Raw genomic sequence first — 19,707 nt, 5'->3', positions numbered from 1 at the left:
CACAATACAATTTATTTGTCACTTGAACCTCATAGAGGCTCAAATGAAATGTTGTTTCTGCAGTCATACACACATGAAAAAAAGACCCAAGACACAACACAATTTACACAGACATCCATCACAGCGCATCTCCTCCTCGCTGTGATGGAAGGCAAAAAAACTTATCTCTCCCCTGCACTCCCCATTCCCCTCCCGATGTCAGAGTCAAAGCCCCCGGTGGGCGAAGGCAATTGTCCCGCGGCCATTAACGCCGCGCCGGATGATGCAAGGCCCTGCTCCAGGTCTTGTTGTTGGAGCCCCCGGCGGGCGCTAGCAAAGTCCCGCAGCCGTTGAAGCCGCGCCGGGTGATGTAAGGCCCCGCTCCAGGTACTCCTCGACCCCAAACTCGGGCGGGAGAAGTCGCCGTTGCGGAAGCCTCGAAAAGCGGTCTACCACCAGGGACCCGCGGGCTCCCGGTGTCACTGTCCACCAGACCTGCGGTAACCCTCCGAATCCCCGGGGTCGGATCGCAGCAGCGCGCCACCACCGCTCCACCCGCTCCGAACTCGGCCAGCTCTACGACGGTGAGTAGGTCCGTAGGTCCGCGACTGGAGCCCCAGGTCGTTCCTGCCGGAGGCCGCTCCACGTTGCCGCCCCAACGACAACGGAGACCCGACAGGGAAAAGGTCGGGTTCTCCGTGCAGGGGAGAGATTTTAAAAGTCTCCCCCGCCCCCCCCCCCCCCACACACACACACACACACACATACCCCATCAAAAAAAAATAAAAAATACATTAAAACGGGACAAAAAATAACAAAAAGACAGACGGACTGGAGAGGCCACTGCGACGTGAGTCGTGCCGCCCACCAACTTACACCAACACTCTGTGTCTTTTCCTCCACTACAACATAGGCTGCATAGAGAGTAAAAGCAACTTGTGTCCAGTCACTTCCACAGCCACCACAGCACATTTCTAACATGGAGCAAAGCTCCCCACATTCTCAGAACAGGGTGAGGAGGAATTTCTTTAGCCAGAGGGTGGTGAATCAGTGGGATTTATTGCCACTGCCGGCTGTGGAGGCCAAGTCATTGAATATTTTCAAAGCAGAGATTGATAGGTTCTTGATTAGTAAAGGTGTCAAAGCTTACGGGGAGAAGGCAGGAGAATGGGGTTGAGGGGGAAAAATAGATCAGTCACAATCGAAGGGTGGAGTGGACTCGATGGGCTGAGTGTCCTAATCTTGTTCAATAAATTCTGCATCAACAAACTGCTAAAACATTAATTCAGGAACGATGGCTCAGTTCCACCAGACCAACAGTTTATTTTTAACCATTAAAAAAAAAACTTAAACCTTATTTTGGTCCTAGATTTGAGAGTTTTTGTTACTTTAAATTGTAATTAATTCCTTCTTCTAAGACCAAGAGTTTAATAGCAATCTCTTCAAGGAATCTCACACTTCAGTGAGTTGACAAGGGATAATGTTTCAGAGACTGACTACCCACTAGTTTTTATTGCAGATTCTGGGCTGTGAGGTGTGTATGAGGTGTGGCTTAGTGGTTACAAAGATCCCGATTACTGTAAAACTGTGCATGCATTTCAGTATTATTTGGTCTTTTCAGTGTCTGTCAGTGTCTGTCAGATCATCACACAGCTTCTTCCCCTCTGCTACCTGACGACGGAACGATCCTCGCATAAGCCGGGATACAGTCCTGATCTTCCAACCTACCTCATTGCAGACACTGGACGAGTTCATAGATACATAGAAACATAGAAAAATAGGTGCAGGAGTAGGCCATTCGGGCCTTCGAGTCAGCACCGCCATTCAATATGATCATGGCTGATCATCCTGAATCAGTACCTGCTTTCTTCCCAATTCCCTTGATTTCGTTAGCCCTAAGAGCTATATCTAACTCTCGCTTGAAAACATCCAGTGAATTGGCTCCACTGCCTTCTGTGGCAGAGAATTCCACAGATTCACAACTCTCTGCCTGAAAAAGTTTTTCCTCATCTCAGTCCTAAATGGCCTACCCCTTATTCTTAAACTGTGACCCCTGGTTCTGGACTCCGCCAACATCGGGAACGTGTTTCCTGCATATAGCCTGTCCAATCCTTTAAGACTTTTATATGTTTCTATAAGATATCCTCTCATCCTTGTAAATTCCAGTGAATACAAGCCCATTCGATCCATTCTTTCATCATATGTCAGTCCCTCCATCTCGGGAATTAACCTGGTGAACCTACGCTGCACTCCTTCAATAGCACAAATGTCTTTCCTCAAATTAGGAGACCAAAACTGCACACAATACTCCAGTTGTGGTCTCACCAGGGCCTTGTACAATTGCAGTGAGACCTCCTTGCTCCTATACTCAAATCCTCTTGCTATGAAGGCCAACATGCCATCCGCTTTCTTCACTGCCTGCTGTACCTGCATGCTTACTTTCAGCGACTAACGTACAAGGAAACTCAGGTCTTGTTGCACCTCCCCTTTTCCTAATCTGATACCATTCAGATTATAATCTGCCATCAAAGTGGATAACCTCACATTTATCCACATTAAACTGCATCTGCCATGCACCTGCCCACTCACCCAACCTATGCAAGTCACCCTGCAGCCTCATAGCAACTTCCTCGCAGCTCACATTGCCACCCAGCTTTGTGTCATCCGCAAACTTGGAGATGTTACATTTAACTCCCTCGTCTAAATCGTAGTGTCGTGTAAAGTGTAGCAGGAAGATAGTCAGTGGAAAGTGGGTGAGGAGGAGAGGTGAGACAGGAGCCAATAGGTGATGCCTGGGTGAGGAGGGGAGAAGGATAACAGTCGGTGGGTGACAGAGGTAGACGGATGAGAGGTGGAAGCTGACAAAGAGAAAGTAAACTGTAGTGTATACCTCTGGTTAATCTCTCCCTGTCACTAGTTTTCGATGCTTTATTTTCACCGTGGGATAAAATATTTCCATTGCATCCACAATCAGGTGCGTACCACAGATCACTGAGCAAATGAACAGAACAGAAGAGAGAGTTGTGAGGAGCATGGGTTGAGACAGGGATCTATTGAATGGTAGTACGAAGCAATTACAACTCAGCCTTGGGCTTTTTTAGCAAACAACTGGAAGGCCTTCAAAGTATTTTATTGCGACTGCATTGCCGTGGAAACTAACAGAAGATGGGGAATTTGAGTGCATGTAACAGCAGCCACTCTCTCCATGGCAACACACACCAAAGGAGATCAGATCTTCCTTTCTTGCCCTGTCATCATCACCCCACCACAGAGGGAACCATATCCACAGGAACCCGTCGACTACATGGCAAGGATCTCATTAAAGCAAGTAGTACCAAGTGAGTGAGATGTCACTGAATGATAATCAAAGATTGCGCACATTTGTAGCCTGGTTACATTCAGGTCTCCTTTTAATGTGTTTAAGAAGGAACTGCAGATGCTGGAAAATCGAAGGTACACAAAAATGCTGGAGAAACTCAGCGGGTGCAGCAGCATCTATGGAGCGAAGGAAATAGGCAACGTTTCGGGCCGAAACGTTGCCTATTTCCTTCGCTCCATAGATGCTGCTGCACCCGCTGAGTTTCTCCAGCATTTTTGTGTACCTCATGTTGTTCCTCAGCTCGGCTCAAACGATTTGAATGAAGCGATTTGATTTGAATACATGTCATTCCAGAGTCTAAATGTGAAAACTCTGGACACAAGGAGTTGAAAGGAACGTAACCGAAAGAAAGAGGCATCTGGATGGGCAGAGCGATTTATTTACAAAGTGCCAGCGTAACTCAGTGGGTCAGGCAGCATCTCTGGGTGGAACATGGATAGGTGATGTTTCGGGTCGGGACCCTTCTTCAGACTGCATGTAGGGGGGGGGAGAAAACTGTAAGAGAGGTGGGGCCAGTGAGGGAGGGAGGTTGACTGGTAGATGGTTGGACAAAGGCCAGAGATGAAAAGAAAAGAAAAAGCTGTGAGATAAGAAGAAGAGGTATGAAATGTGGTCAGAGGAAGGGTTATAGGTGGAAGGGAATAGGGTGGGGGGGGGGGGGAGGGGTTAAGGGCAAAGGGGAGCAAAAGTGGGGGTGTGGGGGGGTTGTTAATGTGCACGCATCTAGGTGAGACATTGGGAAGAGAGCGGATGATAAGAGGGTGGGGGTGGGGGAGAGGAGAAGAGTAATTTACATGCTAGTGTGCCCAGGGTTCTGTTCAGAGAATACTTTAGACTTTAAAGATACAGAGCAGAGATAGACCCTTCGGCCCACCAAGTCTGCGCCAACCAGCCGATTACCCCGTACACTAACACTATCCTACACACTAGGGATAATTTACTCTTGACTGAAGCCGATAAACCTACAAACCTTTGTACTGTGGGAGGAAACTGGAGCGCCTGGTGAAAACCCACGTGGTCACAAGGAGAACATACCATGTGGACAGCACCCATAGGATGATTGAACCAGGGTCTCTGCTGATGTAAGGCAGCAACTCTACCATTGTGCCTCTGGGCTTCCCTAAAGTAGTTTTGTCATTTCATTTATATTAATGGTTTCGTGTAACTCTGCTGCAGGAGAATCATTTTCCGATGAATAATTTTCCGATGGCATTAAATTATGGCCCTCAAGAACTTGACAAATAATGTAGATCTTCACGGCGTCGACCCTGAGATAGATTATGAAGTCTCAGGACAATGAGACACCCGGACTCCAGAGAGAGTCAAGCCCTTTAAGGGCAAGCAAATCATCAGAGTGGGACCCAGCACATATTGAAGAGACAGCACCTCATATTTCACTTGGGTAGCTTACACCCCATGATAATTGACTTCTCTAACTTCTAGTAACCCCTTGCTTTCCCTCTCTCGCCATCCCTCCCCCTTCCCAGTTCTCCCACCAGTCTTACTGTCTCCGACTACATTTTGACTTCAGTTTGCTTTGAACAGAAATAAAAAAGCAGCTAACTCCCAGCTAACATACGGTTTTCTTCTCCCCACCCCTCCCCCCCCACCCTCCATCAGTATGAAGAAGGGTTTCGGCCCAAAACGTTGCCTATTTTCCTCGCTCCATAGATGCTGCTGCACCCGCTGGTTTCTCCAGCATTTTTGTCTCCCAGCTAACAATGATCTATTCTACATTTTCCTTGATCTATATTCTCATTGTCGTATCTTCACACCTTACACTTCCTTATCTATGTATCTCCCTCTCACCTGACAAAAAGGTTTAATAGGAATCTGAAGGGAAACCTTTTCACACAAAGGATGGTGGGTGTATGGAACAAGCTGCCAGAGGAGGTCGTTGAGGCAGGGACTATCCCTACATTTAAGAAACAGTTAGACAGATACATGGATAGGACAGGTTTGGAGCAAAATGGACCAAATGCAGGCAGGTGGGACTAGTGTAGCTGGGACATGTTGGCAGGTTGGGCTAAAGGACCTGTTTCCACGCTGTATCACTATGACTCTATGACTCTATCAGTCTGAAGAAGGGTCTCGACCCGAAACATCACCCATTCCTTCTCTCCAGAGATACCGCCTGTCCCGCTGAGTTACTCCAGAATTTTGTGTCTACCTTCGAGCAAATAACTTTTTTGTTTGAAGCACATCAGCATGCAATGCTATTTTTTAATGTTGCGACACTCAGCTGGCGAGCAGAGTTAATGATCGGGCGGGTCCTACCGATAGTTTATGATTCACCAAGCAGTATTAATGTCTGGTCACTGGGCATCCCATAGGGCCAATGTCAGTCACTTCATCAGTGAGGATAATCCACCCAGCAGAATTCATGCCCATTCACCTCTCCAGCAAGGTGAACATGCAGGCAACTCTCCCCAATAGTTCATGTTCAACAAAAGAATCAGTATTGAGAAGTTCAATCACAAACACATTTTTGTTTTTAAACTAGTTACAGAGTTACAGACTGTATTGAAAATCCAATCTGCTTACATTTCTCCGTAGCCTTCACTCCAGTATGTTTATTTGTGTTGGAGGAGCCAGCTCCCATTGCTGGTTGGCTGTGGTCGGTGGAGTTGATAACTCCCCCTCACCCCCACCCCCCACCACCACAAGGGGAGGTGTGAAGCTGTTTCGGGGAGAGGAAGACCATTCGTGGGACATCACTGCCACAGATCGCTGTTGTATGAAGACGAGCTGCTTTCTGAGGGATAGTTGTTTGTCAGCGTGGTTACAGCAAGGCTCTGACTGCAGGAAGCTTCTGTGCAAGCTCGCACCGTGTAAGTGTATGTTTTTCTCTCTCTTTGTCTGGCACTGAACAGCATGTTATGAGAGTGCCAGACCTCCTGCATCAGTTACTCTATCACTTGTTGTACTGATGCACCTGCCAATTCGATTTTTGCATGAAAAAAACCTAATATTTTTGTACGGGAACGTTGACACGCTTGGCTCGACGTCTGAGATTGATGAAATTGGTACTTTAGGTGCAGAATGCAGAATCTGCATTTGGAGGATGGCATCAGAATTCGGGAAGGAATAGATCGGAGCTTTGATCTGTGTGTGTGTGTGTGTGATGTGTGTGTGTGTGTGTGTGTGTGTGTGTGTGTGTGTGTGTGTGTGTGTGTGTGTGTGTGTGTGTGTGTGTGTGTGTGTGTGTGTGTGTGGTTATGTCGTGGGTGATAAAAACCAGTAATAGAATCATAAAAGAGTTTGTGCCAAAAGATAACCATGAAAGCTAGGGCCAGGGCAGGGTGAGGCACAGGATTAGATGCTGACCTAAGCTCCTTCCGTCACCTCCCTTTCACAACAATGTGCCTCAGCTCACATCTTCTCCCAAAATGGTCAACTACTGCATCAGCCATCTCCGGTCAGCAGGTGCTGGAAATTCACAATAAAAACAGAAAACTCAGCAGGTCAGCCTGCAACTGTGGCAAGATAAACTGTTAATGCTACAGGTTGAAGGTTCCGACAAAGTGTCTTAGATCTGAAACGTTGATTCTGTTTTCCCCCCCACAGATGCAGCCTGACCTGCTAAGTGTTTCCAGTGATTTCTGCTTTTATTTTACTCATTTCAGGGGCTTTCTGCATGAAAATTTTGTCTTGGGAATTCAGGACTCCTATTACAGCTTTGTTGGCAAATCAAAAGCTCACTTCATGTAAATTCTTATACCAAATAGATGGATCCATCATGGGCGACACGGCAGCACAGTGTTAGAGTTGCTGCCTCACAGCGCCAGAGACCCGGGTTCGATCCTGACCATGGGTGCTGTCTGTACAGTTTTCCATGGGTGCTCTGGTTTTCTCCCACACTCCCAAGACATACAGGTTTGTAGGTGAACTTGGGTTTGGTAAAAATTGTAAATAGTACCGAGTGTGCGGGATAGTGTTAGTGTGCGGAATGATTGCTGGTTGGTGTGGAGTCGGTGGGCTAAAGGACCTGTTTCCACACCATATCTCTTTTTTTTCTTCTTTTTTTTTAGCTTCATTTTTTTAATCGTTAAAATCAAACCCTGGCCAAAACTAATCACATTTACCATTTCAAATTAACTCGCTAAACATAAATTAAATTAAAAAAAATATATATTTTATATTATTAGAAGTAAGTACAATCATATGGCACCAAAGTGCCTAATATATATTTTCATAATACATTTTATGTACAGCTTCTTATTTTTTTTGTTATAATAAAGAAAGATAAGAATAAGAAAAATAAATTAGATAGTAAAGGATAGAAAGACGTGAGATATATAGCGTGTGAAGAAAAAGAAAAAAGACAAATGAGTGAAGAAAGTTGAGGAAAAGAAAATAGAAAAAGGAGAATAAGACATAAAGAAAAGAAGTAAAGAGATCATTGTTTATAATCTTGACCATCCCACGTCCAGTCCTGAAACAGTTAGCTTTTACAATTGTGTTGCACCATATGATTCCAAAAAGACGACAAATGGAGACCAACTCGTTATGAATTGGTCTGATTTATCCATTAGGAGGAATTGCATTTCCTCAAGATGTGCGGTGTCCACACTATATCTCTAAACTAAATCACTCAGGATGTGACTTCTCCCAGAGGCGAAAGGTTATCTTTTAACAATATCATATTCCAATTCAAATTTGTTCGAACACAATAGATTGCATTGAATATTTCAAAATTATTGCAGGAAAAAAGAGTGAAACTTGAACGTAATTCAAATCATTACACTTTATTCTGGTACAATAGAAATCTTGCATGAGCGAGGTGTAACTAAAGAAGAATTTATTAGAACTGAATGTCGGATTGGAGCTAGTGCATCCTTTGAGAACTCACTGCTGGTTGTCATGGGGATCTGTGCCTCCAGGTGATTCAATATATGAAATGTGATGATCATTGTAGCCACTGATTAATGACAAATAATGTCATGTAATCATGATTTTCTGCATTCTGGAATAAAAAGCCAGTATTGATCTGGTAGAGGTTTACTAAATCGCGGTGGACATGGATAAGGTGAACGGCCACAGTCTTTTTCCCAGTGTCGAGGAACGCTGAACTAGAGGGCAGTAGTTTAAGTTCAAAGGGGAAAGATTTAAAAGAGATCTGAGGAGCAATATGTTCACAAAGAGGGTGGTGTCTATATGGAAGAAACTGCTAGAGGAAGCTATAGAGGTACAATGGCAACGTTTGAAAGACATTTGGACAGCTACACGGATAGGACCAAACAGAGGTGAGTGGGACTAGGTCAGCTACAAAACCTAGTTGGCAAGGCCGATTGGGCTGAAGGACCTGTTTCCATGCTGTTTGACTCCTTGACTTCAATAATAATTTCGAAAAAAGACACAAAGTGCTGGAGTAACTCAGCAGGTCAGGCAGCATCTCTAGAGGTCATGGGTCGATGACGGTTCGGGTCGGGCACCAGAGACACTGCCAGGCCCGCTGAGTTACTCCAGCACTTGTGCCTTTTTCCAATGGCTGCCTGAATTTGTCATTGTTTCATGAGCCTGACAGCAACAAATCTGAGCCCTGAACCCTCTGAAGTACAGTACAACCTGCACAAAGCTTTCCCTGGCCCTGAGCTTCATCGTGGTCTGTGGCTATAGACATCCAAGGTGAACCAAACAACCACGATATAGCCCAAGTCTCCGAATTCCTCATAAGCCACGTTCGTTCTCATATATCTTTGGTGCTTTATATAGAATCTGCTGTATAGACTTATATCGACTTTCCTGTCACTTACTGCAGATAGATTTATAACGTTCCCAAAGTTAGGATGGGTGCTCGATGAAATAGATAGAAACATAGAAAATAGGTGCAGGAGTAGGCCATTCGGCCCTTCGAGCCTGCACCGCCATTCAATATGATCATGGCTGATCATCCAACTCAGTATCCTGTACCTGCCTTCTCTCCATACCCCCTGATCCCTTTAGCCACAAGGGCCACATCTAACTCCCTCTTAAATATAGCCAATGAACTGGCCTCAACTACATCAATTAAATCTGTGCATCTTGAATAGAGATACTGGAACTTGATCTCCCCGATGCCGAGGGCCCGACTGCCAGCTGCGGGAGCCAAGATCGCCCCGACAACGGAATGCTCGAGGCCCCCGACCGTGGGAGGACAAAGAAGGGAAGAGATTGAAGTTTTTTCATCACAGTGAGGAATGTGGGGGAGTCACTGTGGTGGATGTTTATGTTTAAATGTATTTTGTTGCTTTTGTTGGTATGACTGCATGGCAACTCAAATTCCTCGTATGTTGCAAAACATACTTGGCTAATAAGGTATGATTATGATTACGATTTTTAACATTCACCTGGGAAAATAAACTCAATTCCTTACAAGGGCTAGGACATCTGTACTGATAGACAATAGACAATAGGTGCAGGAGCAGGCCATTTGGCCCTTCGAGCCAGCACCACCATTCAATGTGATCTGTCCCCCTTTTGTGAAGTCAGTTTGATGTTGTGCTGGAATTGCATGGTGAAGTTTGAGAAGAGGACACGGCTAGTGGTGTTGACACAGGGAACATCTGCCTCCCAAGGTGTAGATTCAAGACCCCGATTACCAAATGTTGTATCAGTAATTCCAGGTTGAGAATTACAGCACGCGGCAAATTAAACACTAAACTGTAAACGTAAACAATTAAAAAATTACCACAGGTATTAGACAGAGGGAGTTGTATTGAAAGGAAACACCTCTGAACTGCAGTTTAGAAGGATGAGGGGAAGTCCTCATTGAAACTTACTGAATAGTGAAAGGCCTGGATAGAGTGGATGTGGAGAGGATGTTTCCACTCATGAGAGAGTCTAGTACCAGGGGCCACAGCCTCAGAATAAAAGGACGTACCTTTTGAGAGGCGGAGGAATTTCTTTAGACAGAGGGTGGTGAATCTGTGGAATTCATTGTAACAGCAGGCTATGAAGGTCGTCAATGCATACTTTTAAGGCAGAGATTTTAAGACAGATTCTTGATTAGTACGGGTGTCAGGGATTATGAGGAGAAGGCAGGAAAATGGGGTTGAGATGGAAAGATAGATCAGCCATGATTGAATGGCGGAGTAGACATGATGGGCCGAATTGCCTAATTCCAATCCCATAATTTATGAATATATGAACTGTAGGTTTCTGACCTACATTCCTGGTTCACTACACTTTAGTACATGTCTGAAAATGAAGCAGAAAGGAAAGTCACAGTTAATAAAAGTTGACATCAGGGTAATCAATGAATCATTGCACCACGGAAGACCATTCAGCCCATTGAGCCTACTAGTTCATTGCAACAGCAACCTCGAATTCAGAGCATTGAATGCAATCCAATGGTGTTTTTATTCTCCACTGATTCCACCTGCTATTCTTCATTTAACCTTGTCTATGTATATATATCCCTTACAACAATTGTCTCTTCTGTTCTCCATATACCGTAGCTTCCGCTTCAAATGCCATTTGCTCCTTCACTACTTGCCTCAATTGCTCCTTATTGTACTGAGTTCCAAGTTATAATATCTATCTGGGAAAATAAGATCCAGAAATCTGAAAATAATGAAGGATATGAGTTGTCCAGGCAGGACAGTTGGGATAGTAAAGTTATTGAACTATTAATTCAGAGAGCTGGATTTACCACGGTAGTCAAGGATTTTAAATTCAATTAATGAAATGATTTGCTACGTTTAATTGCCAGTATCAATAATGGCAACCATGAAACTAGTGGATTATCATTAAAAACCCCTCTTTGGTTCACAATGTACCGCAGAGGGGATAATCTGCCACCCTCACTAGATCTGGCGGGCATGTGTCTGTAGGATTGTCAGTGAATCTCTAAATGGCCATGTAAGTCGTATATTTGTATCAAATATGTTTACTGCACCCGCTGAAGGGAAATTGAGGATGGTCAATAAATCCCGACCTTTATATAGGGATGCCTGCAATACACCTATATAAAAAACGTGAGGTTGAAGTCAGGGCTGACACGGAATAACACATCTTTCCTAGACACAAAACCGACAGGTAGCAGATTAGGCAGTATCTCTGGAGAAAAATGATGGGTGACGTTTCAGGTCTTGGGCCCTTCTCCAGAAGAAGAAGGACCCGTCTGAAGAAGGGTCTCGACCTGAAACCTCGCCCATCTTTTTTCTCCAGACCCAAAATGCAGGAGTAATTCAGCGGGACGGGCAGCATCTGTGGAGAGAAGGAATGGGTGACGTTTCAGGTCGAGACCCATCTTCAGACTGATGTCAGGGGAGAGGGAGATACATAGATAAGGAAGTGTAAGGTGTGAAATTAGGACAAAGGGAGTATAGATCAAGTCTGAAGAAGGGTCTCCAGTGTTACTCCAGCACTTTGTGTCTATCTTCAGGATAAACCAGCATCTGCAGTTCCTTTCTACACATCTTTCCTAGCGATGGGTTTAAAGCAACACCAAGAAGAATGATATCCATGGGGTAGGACTTTGAAATTCTAATAAAGATCCTGGGATTGACGATTCAATAATTCAGTTCAGATTTGCTTCTTAGTCTTTTATGGTTACCCCTTGGTGATCGGTGACCCCCGAATAACTTTGCTTCCCACTGCTAAATAGGTGAAAACCAGCAGAGGCTGCTGATCAAACGCAGGTTGTCTCTGTGTCTGCTAACTCTGTTCTAAAATCTTGGCAACAAATCCCAAAGCTTTGACTGGCGCGGTGTGCACAGTGTGTCCCATTTCCCACTTCCTGCTTTTTAATTAGCGTTTCGCAGTTCAGACCAAGCGGACAAGTCTATTGTCATTTGATGCTCGACTGCAGCAAACTGCACGGGGTAAAAGGAACACGCTGAATGGACATTAAAAACAGCAGCACATTATTACCAGAGTGTGTGTATTTTTCCTCAGTCAATGATTTCTGCTGTCTTTGCTACAACAGAGAAGAAAACGTGTGCCGTGCGATGTTTCACAAGCAGAATATTACAACAAGATAAATCCTTTTCAGGGGAAATACATGCTGGACATTGCAATCCAGGTTGATCAAGACAAGAAATCAGGAGCTCAGATATACTGTACACAACGACCATATAAGAACTCTGAAGCAGGGTCTCGACCCGAAATGTCATCTGTCCATGTACTCCAAGGATGCTGCCTGACCTGTTGAGTTACTCCAGAATTTAGTGTCTTTCCTTGGTAAACCAGTTCCTTGTTTCCATATTTTGACCATTTAAAATTATCTGGAAGATGTATCTTTCACACGAGGTATAGATAGGGTAGACAATCAGAACCTTTGTCCCAGGGTTTAACTTCTCTACACAAGGGGTACAGAGAAAGACAAGCGGACCAAGAGCGTGAAAAAAACTACGAGGGGACATGGACTAATTTCAATGGACAATGTTGGTGGTGGAACTAATTTTTGGATCCTCAAGATAGACAGTAGGAACTTTTATAGAGTCAAAGAGTAATGCAGCATGGATGCAGGTTCTTTCAGCCCAACTCATCCACGCCAATCAGGTTTTACAACATGACTAGTCTTAACTATCTCTTTTAAAAATTCTAGCAAATTGGTAAGATATAATTTTCCATTTTCTGATCCTTGTCATTTCCACCTTCTTATCCAAGCCTTTATCCTGCACCCCGAAACTTCGAAATGGGCACCTTGTGGAGCTAGTGTTGAGACGACACTTGGAAACAAAATAAGGAGAGCTGCTATTGGAAATCAGGGTCAGGCAGCATCTGAGGATGGAAATGGATAGTCAACATTTTTAGTAGCAACCCTTCATCTTGACCAGAAACTTCGACAGTCCATTTCCCTCTGCAGTTGCTGACTGACCTGCTGAGTTCCTCTTGCAACTCTCCTTACGCTCCTGATTCCAGCATCTGCAGTCTCTTGTGCCTCCACTTGGTTGCTTGTGTACAAGTCTTGGAGAAACAGGAGATGCCTTTACCTCCCCCTTCGACTCCATCCAAGGACCCAAACTGTCTTTCCAGGTGAGGCAGAGGTTCACTTGCACCTCCTCCAACCTCATCAACTGTATCCGGTGTTCCAGGTGTCAATTTCTCTACATTGGCAAGACCAAGCGCAGGCTCGGCGATCGTTTTGCTAAATTTAGATTAGATTAGATTAGATAGCCTTTATTGTCATTCAGACCGAAGTCTGAACGAAATTGAAGCAGTCATACATACAATACAATACAATAAAAAACAACAATAAACACATATTAACATCCACCACAGTGAGTCCACCCAACATCTCCTCACTGTGATGGAGGCAAAAGTCTTAGGTCTCCAGTCTCTTCCCTCCTCTTCTCCCTCTGCGCTGAGGCGATGCCCCCCGGGCGATGTTACAACTGTCCCGCGGCTCAAACACCGCGGCCCGGGGTGGTCGAAGCTGCCGCCCACCAGTCCTGCTGACGCAGCTGCTGGCCCGCGGCCGAACCCCGGACTCAGGCCACCGCCGCCAGAACACCGTCCCAGCCACCGGAGCACCGTTCCAGCCCCGAGCCGGATCGCCCTCACGTGAGTGCCGTTACCGTCTCAGCCTCGCGCCAGGCCGCCCCGACTGTGCGCCGCTCCTCCCTCGGGCTGGGCCGCCCCGACTGGGCGCCGCTCCTCCCTCGGGCTGGGCCACCCCGACTGGGCACCGCTTCTCCCTCGGGCTGGGCCACCCCGACTGGGCACCGCTTCTCCCTCGGGCTGGGCCACCCCGACTGGGCGCCGCTCCTCCCTCGGGCTGGGCCATCCCGACTGGGCTCCGCTTCTCCCTCGGGCTGGGCCGCCCCGACTGGGCGCCGCTCCTCCCTCGGGCTGGGAACGCCGTACCTCCCCGAGCTCGGCCACTCCGACGGGAGCACCGTTCCTTCCTTGGGCCGGCCGTCCTCACGGGAGCGTCACAGCCCCTCACGGAAGCCCTGTTCCAGCCCCGAGCCGGGCCGTCCTCACGGGAGCGAGCTCAGTGCGAGTCCTGGCGGGCTCTGCCTCCTGAGCCTCGAGGTCGCCAGCTCCGCCATTAGGCCTCAGCGCAGACGGAGGCAGAGAAGGGGAATACGACAAAAAAGTCGCATTCCCCCGCAGGGAGAGACAGCAAGCCCCGTTTCAACCCCCCCCCCCCCCCCAAAACAGAAACTAAAAACCAAAACTAGACTAACCAAAACGAAAATAAACAACCCAAAAAACACAAAACAAACAGGACTGCCGGAGAGCCGCTGCAGCCAGAGCCGCGCCGCCACTAGGCCTCCGTTCAGTCCGTCTTAACCTACCTGAACTCTCGGTGGCTCAGCACTTCAACTACCCCTCCCATTCCCAATCTGACCTTTCTGTCTTGGGCCTCCTCCATTGTCAGAGTGAGGCCCAGCGCAAATTGGAGGAGCTGTTTACACCCCAGCGGTATGAACCTTGACCTCTAATTTCAGATAGCCCTTGCTTTCTCTCTCCATTCCCTCCCCCTTCCCAGTTCTCCCACTGGTCTCACTGTCTCCGCCTACATTCTATCTTTGTCCTGCCCCCTCCCCTGACATCAGTCTGAAGAAGGGTCTCGACATGAAACTTCGCCCATTATGTCGCTCCAGAGATGCTGCCTCACCAGCTGCATTACTCCAGCATTTTGTGCCTACCTTCAAATTAAAGCAGCACCTGCAGTTCTTTCTTATATTTGGCCATATCCTTCCATACCTTTCCTATCCATGTACCTGACCAAGCATCTTTAAATGCTACTGCACCTGCCCCAATGACCTCCTCTGACAGCTCATTTCATACACCTATGTGAAAAATTGCCCCTGAGATGAGTTTATTGTCAGCCCCTCAGGCTTCTATTAGATAATTCCCTCTCACATTAAACCTATGTCCTCTAGAAACATAGAAAATAGGTGCAGGAGTAGGCCACTCGGCCCTTCGAGCCTGCACCGCCATTCAATATGATCATGGCTGATCATCCAACTCAGTATCCTGTACCTGCCTTCTCTCCATACCCCCTGATCCCTTTAGCCACAAGGGCAACATCTAACTCCCTCTTAAATATAGCCAATGAACTGGCCTCAACTACCTTCTGTGGCAGAGAATTCCAGAGATTCACCAGTGCTTCATTCCCCTACCCCGGGTAAATGATTATGTGCTTTCACCATCACAAGACCCCTCATGATTTTATACACCTCTATAATTCTCCTTTTTTGCATTAACATCTATTTTAAAACTGAAAATTCCTCCAAATAGAATCAGTGGCATCAGGGATATACAGTATATTATCATGAATGAAGTTCCTATAGATTGATGTTCTCCTCACTGTGAAGAGCACACGGATGAGTATTCTAGAAAAGCGCTATATAAATCCCATCCATTATTATTATTATTATCCTGGACAAAGGGCATCCACTAACCTGGCATGAACTTCCAGAGTAAAAGGGCTGTCCCACTTGGGCGACCTAATTGGCGAGTTTAGAAGAGTTTGAAAAAATGACATGTTAGAGACCTCCTTCGGCTATGTAGAAGACCAGCTTTCTTTTTCAGTGGAGATTGGTGACTCCATTCAAGTGGGTTTGAATCCAGGGGAAGAATAAGAGGTCAAATGTGCCTGCAGCTGACTCCCAGTGTATTCTCTTCCTCTGACGTGCAAGGGGTAGACAAGGAAGTACAGAATGTGATTGCAGGGATTGGAAGAAATGTCATTAGATGGAAGATGTTGTTTGATGGATAGTACTGAGGTTCATTTAAATTCACTGGGGTTTGTTGAACCAAGGGAGTTCTCCTTATTAACATAGATGGTGAATTTGAGAGTTTAGAGATACAGTGTGGAAGCAGGCCTTTGGGCCACCAAATGCACGCTGACCAGCAATCGTTCCATCACTAACACTATCCTACACTCTAGGGACAATGTACGATTTACAAAAGCCAATTAAGCTACAAACCTGTACGTCTTTGGAATATGGGAGGAAACAGGAGCACCCGGAGAAAACCCACGTAGTCACAAACTCCATACAAACAGAACCCGTAGTCAGGATCGAACCTGGGTCGCTGTTGCTGCAAGGCAGCAACTCTTCCGCTGCGCCACTGCTGCCCTTCTCCACTCAATGCTCACATTCCTCAACACATAGGAGACCATTCCTCCCAGAATCCCACGTCAACTCTTAGAAAAATTCTATTAATAATAATAATAATAATAATTTGTTTATAGGGACAGTGCATATTAATGAACATTTGCATGTAAATATGCTAGATTGTAGCCAATCAGTAGCTAATTTCCGTCTCTAGTCCCAGGCAAAGGTAGGTGAAGTGTCTTGCCCAAGGACACAACGACAGTACACACTCCAAGCAGGATTCGAACCGGCCACCTTCAGGTTGCCAGCCGAACACTTAGCCCATTGTGCGATCTGTCGTCCTATTAATCCCATTCCCGTACTTATTTTCTGTAACCCATTCTCTTACGTGTACATTAGCATCTCCCTAATTCCTAATTCCATCACCATTACCCACACTGATGGCACCTACAGTGGTCAATTATTCTGACACGCAGCATTGTTTTAGGATGTGGGAAGAAACTGAAGTACAGGAGAAAGCCCAGAGGGGCTATAGGGAGATCATGCACATTCCACACAGTGTAGTGGAATTTTGTCCAGCAAGTAAATTTGTTAATTGATAAGAAATTGGGAGCTCTCAAATCTAAGGTGTTCCCATTGTTCAACATTTGGGGGGAAATGGGCGCAGATATGCTTCCTTCCTCCCAGCCAATAGTTGGTATGTACCACCAGCGGGAACATTGGTCTGTTTCCTCACTGTGCTTGCCATCTGACCATTTGAAATTCACTGCACGCACACTTCTCCTTTGAGACTCAAAGGTCTCAGTCAGACTGACTCTCGTTTTTTCTAGTGTGAAGCCTTTTGTTACTAAATGTTCTTCATTGGTGCTGACTTCTTTCTTGTCTCTTCACCTTACAGGTGTCCATCAGATCGTGAGCATCAGCAACATGCGGACACCACCACCGATGATCATTGGGATTGTCAGTGCTCCTGTCGGCCTGGTCTTGGTGTTTGTGGCAGTTTTGACACCACAGTGGCGACAGGGGCCCATTAACTTGGGGAAGAACATCGCGGTGAAGTCTGACGGACTGTGGGAATCATGCCTGGAACTGCAGGACACCAAACAGTGCTGGCCGGTGACTACCTTGTACCAGAGGGATGAGATTGTGCAGTGGTCCAGGGCTCTCATGCTGAGCTCTCTCCTGGTGTGTGGAATGGGGATCATTGTGGCCAGTGTAGGGATACGCTGCTGGATGGACTTCCCGCTGCGGAATGTAGCCGGGGCCAGTGGGATCGTCATTATCCTGGCTGGATCTCTGTGCATCACGCCACTCACTCTCTACACGACCTTGCTGCACAAAATCAGCCCCGACACCGACACCCAGTACGAGGGTGGAAGCTCCCTGTATTTTGGCTGGGCAGGAAGCTGCTTTGAGATGGTTGGTGGATTGGCCCTTGCCCTGAGTTTCACCTGTCCAAAATGCAAGAAATGTGGAGAATCAGGACAGAATGCCAGACGAACATATGATGTTGATTACTAAGATCATTTAACTGTGGACTACCCATGCTCATTTGTGTCTAACAGGCTGTTTCACACCAATAATGTGCTAAATGTCAAATGCAGTTTGACTCTGTGTGTTGCCCTCATTTAGTTGCTGAAGCTCGGTATAATTCACTGTGGCCAATAGGGCTGTAACCCCCCCCCCCCCCCCCCCCCCCCCCCCCCCCCACTCCTACTCTCCACTCCACAGTCTTGTGATCTTCATGAATTGAAGATTCTATTCCAGAACAATGTTTGAACCAAATGTTCAGAATAAAATGTCATTGGAACATAACAGAAACAAAATTGTTCAGTCTTTTATTTTATAAAAATCTTGGCTTGAGAACTTGTGACCAAGAGTCATCCAAGTGTGTAATGAGGTGAATGTGTGGCAGGGAGAGACAATGGCAGAAGCATAGGTGGCTGGGCAAAACAGGGGAAGAGCAAATAATGCAACCTCCAGAAATACATTTAGACAGAATTGGCAGTACACACTAGTCCTGGCTTACTCAGTCAAGCGTGTGCAAGCAAACATTAGAAAGGCTACTGTAAAGCAGAATATGCACATTACATGCTGGAGATCTGTAATAAGAATAAGAAATGCTAAAAACACTCAACACTCCAGGCAGGATCAGTGGAGTGGTCGATGGTCTTTCGTTAGAACTGAAAAAGTGACTAAATGATTGCCTTTTAAGTTACAGAGAGGGTAAGGACTAGAGAGCAAAGGGAATGTGTGTGATGGCTTGGAGCCAAGATTGTTCAGGTGAAGTATTTGTTTTTGTTGGTCATTCGCTTGTATGAGGGGAAATGAAAGCTGATAAACTGTGGCTGATTGCAGAGCAAATAGAGATAACTCAGTAGATCAGAAAGCTTGGACGGAAAGAGAAACAGAGTTCAGGTCAGCCACCCTTTATCAGGACTGGGAGAGAAAACAGGGTGTTTTGAAATTGCAGAGAAGGTGGGGGGAGGAATGGTTTGGACAAAGGGAAAACCAGTGATGGAGCAAGGCTGAGGTTACTGTGGTGACAAATTGTTGATAAACTGTTTACTATTGTAACATTTAGACAGGAACATGGACAGGATAGGGTTAGAGGGATAGGGGCCAGATGCTGGCAGGTGGGACTAGTGTAGACGGGACATGTTCGTTGGTGTGGACAAGTTGGGCCACTGGGCCGCTTTCCATGCTGTATGACTAAACTGTGTGATTAATAATATTAATGAGGGGAATGAAAGAAAGAACCCAAGTAATGAAACTCAAAAGCTGTAAAATACAGATCTGCAGGAAGTGTTCAGCAGGCCAGGTTGTGATAATGGAGAGAGAAAACCCGTCAATATTACAGATGGATGGCCTACGACGGAACTGGTCTGTTCTGCGCAAAGGAGGCGAGTTATCGAAATTGTTGAATTTGATATTGAGTCTGGAAGGCTGCAAGATGCCGGGTGAAATATAAGTTGTTGTTCCTCAAGCTTATTTGGGTCTCTTTATAATAGTGCAGTGATAGATCGGTCAGAGTTGGAGTGAGATGGAAACTTGAGGTGACTATTGCAAATGGAGAAATGTGAGTAAGGGCAGTGGAGAAAAGGAAGACTTGCTGATACCAGGAAATACAGAACACAGCAGTTGCTGAAAATCTGAAGTAAAAGATGACGGCTGAAAATATTCTGCGAAGGTGGACGACCTTTCAGACAAGTAAGATCAAGTTCGATTGATGGAAAGTGAAGGGAGTTGTGAATGGAAAGGGCTGTTCAGAATGCTGTGAGGGGAGGAGAGGATAGGAGAAGAATTTGAAGCAGGAATGGGCCTCTTGGACTGTGATGTATTTTCTAC

At 46.0% G+C, this 19,707-nt stretch overlaps 1 protein-coding gene across 1 annotated transcript; it reads left to right on the top strand.

The window, feature by feature from the left end:
* The first annotated feature begins 5,991 nt into the window (after window positions 1-5,991).
* LOC116988219 (claudin-23-like) lies at window positions 5,992-18,014 on the top strand. The gene is made up of 2 exons (XM_033044773.1): window positions 5,992-6,189; window positions 17,258-18,014. Exons 1-2 carry the CDS (start codon window positions 6,096-6,098, stop codon window positions 17,878-17,880), a joined length of 717 nt encoding a protein of 238 aa, XP_032900664.1. The 5' UTR covers window positions 5,992-6,095; the 3' UTR covers window positions 17,881-18,014.
* Window positions 18,015-19,707: the final 1,693 nt, after the last annotated feature.

This window comes from Amblyraja radiata, chromosome 27 (genome assembly GCF_010909765.2).
Source record: "Amblyraja radiata isolate CabotCenter1 chromosome 27, sAmbRad1.1.pri, whole genome shotgun sequence".
NCBI lineage: Eukaryota > Metazoa > Chordata > Chondrichthyes > Rajiformes > Rajidae > Amblyraja > Amblyraja radiata.
The sequence above is the reverse complement of the archived record's forward strand: the minus strand, read 5'-3'. Positions and strand labels throughout refer to the sequence as shown.

Coding starts and splice junctions, on each gene's coding strand:
- LOC116988219 (XM_033044773.1), top strand. CDS start 6,096: ATGAAGACGAGCTGCTTTCTGAGGGATAGTTGTTTGTCAGCGTGGTTA. Junction 6,190..17,257: donor TCTGTGCAAGCTCGCACCGT/GTAAGTGTATGT, acceptor TTCACCTTACAG/GTGTCCATCAGATCGTGAGC.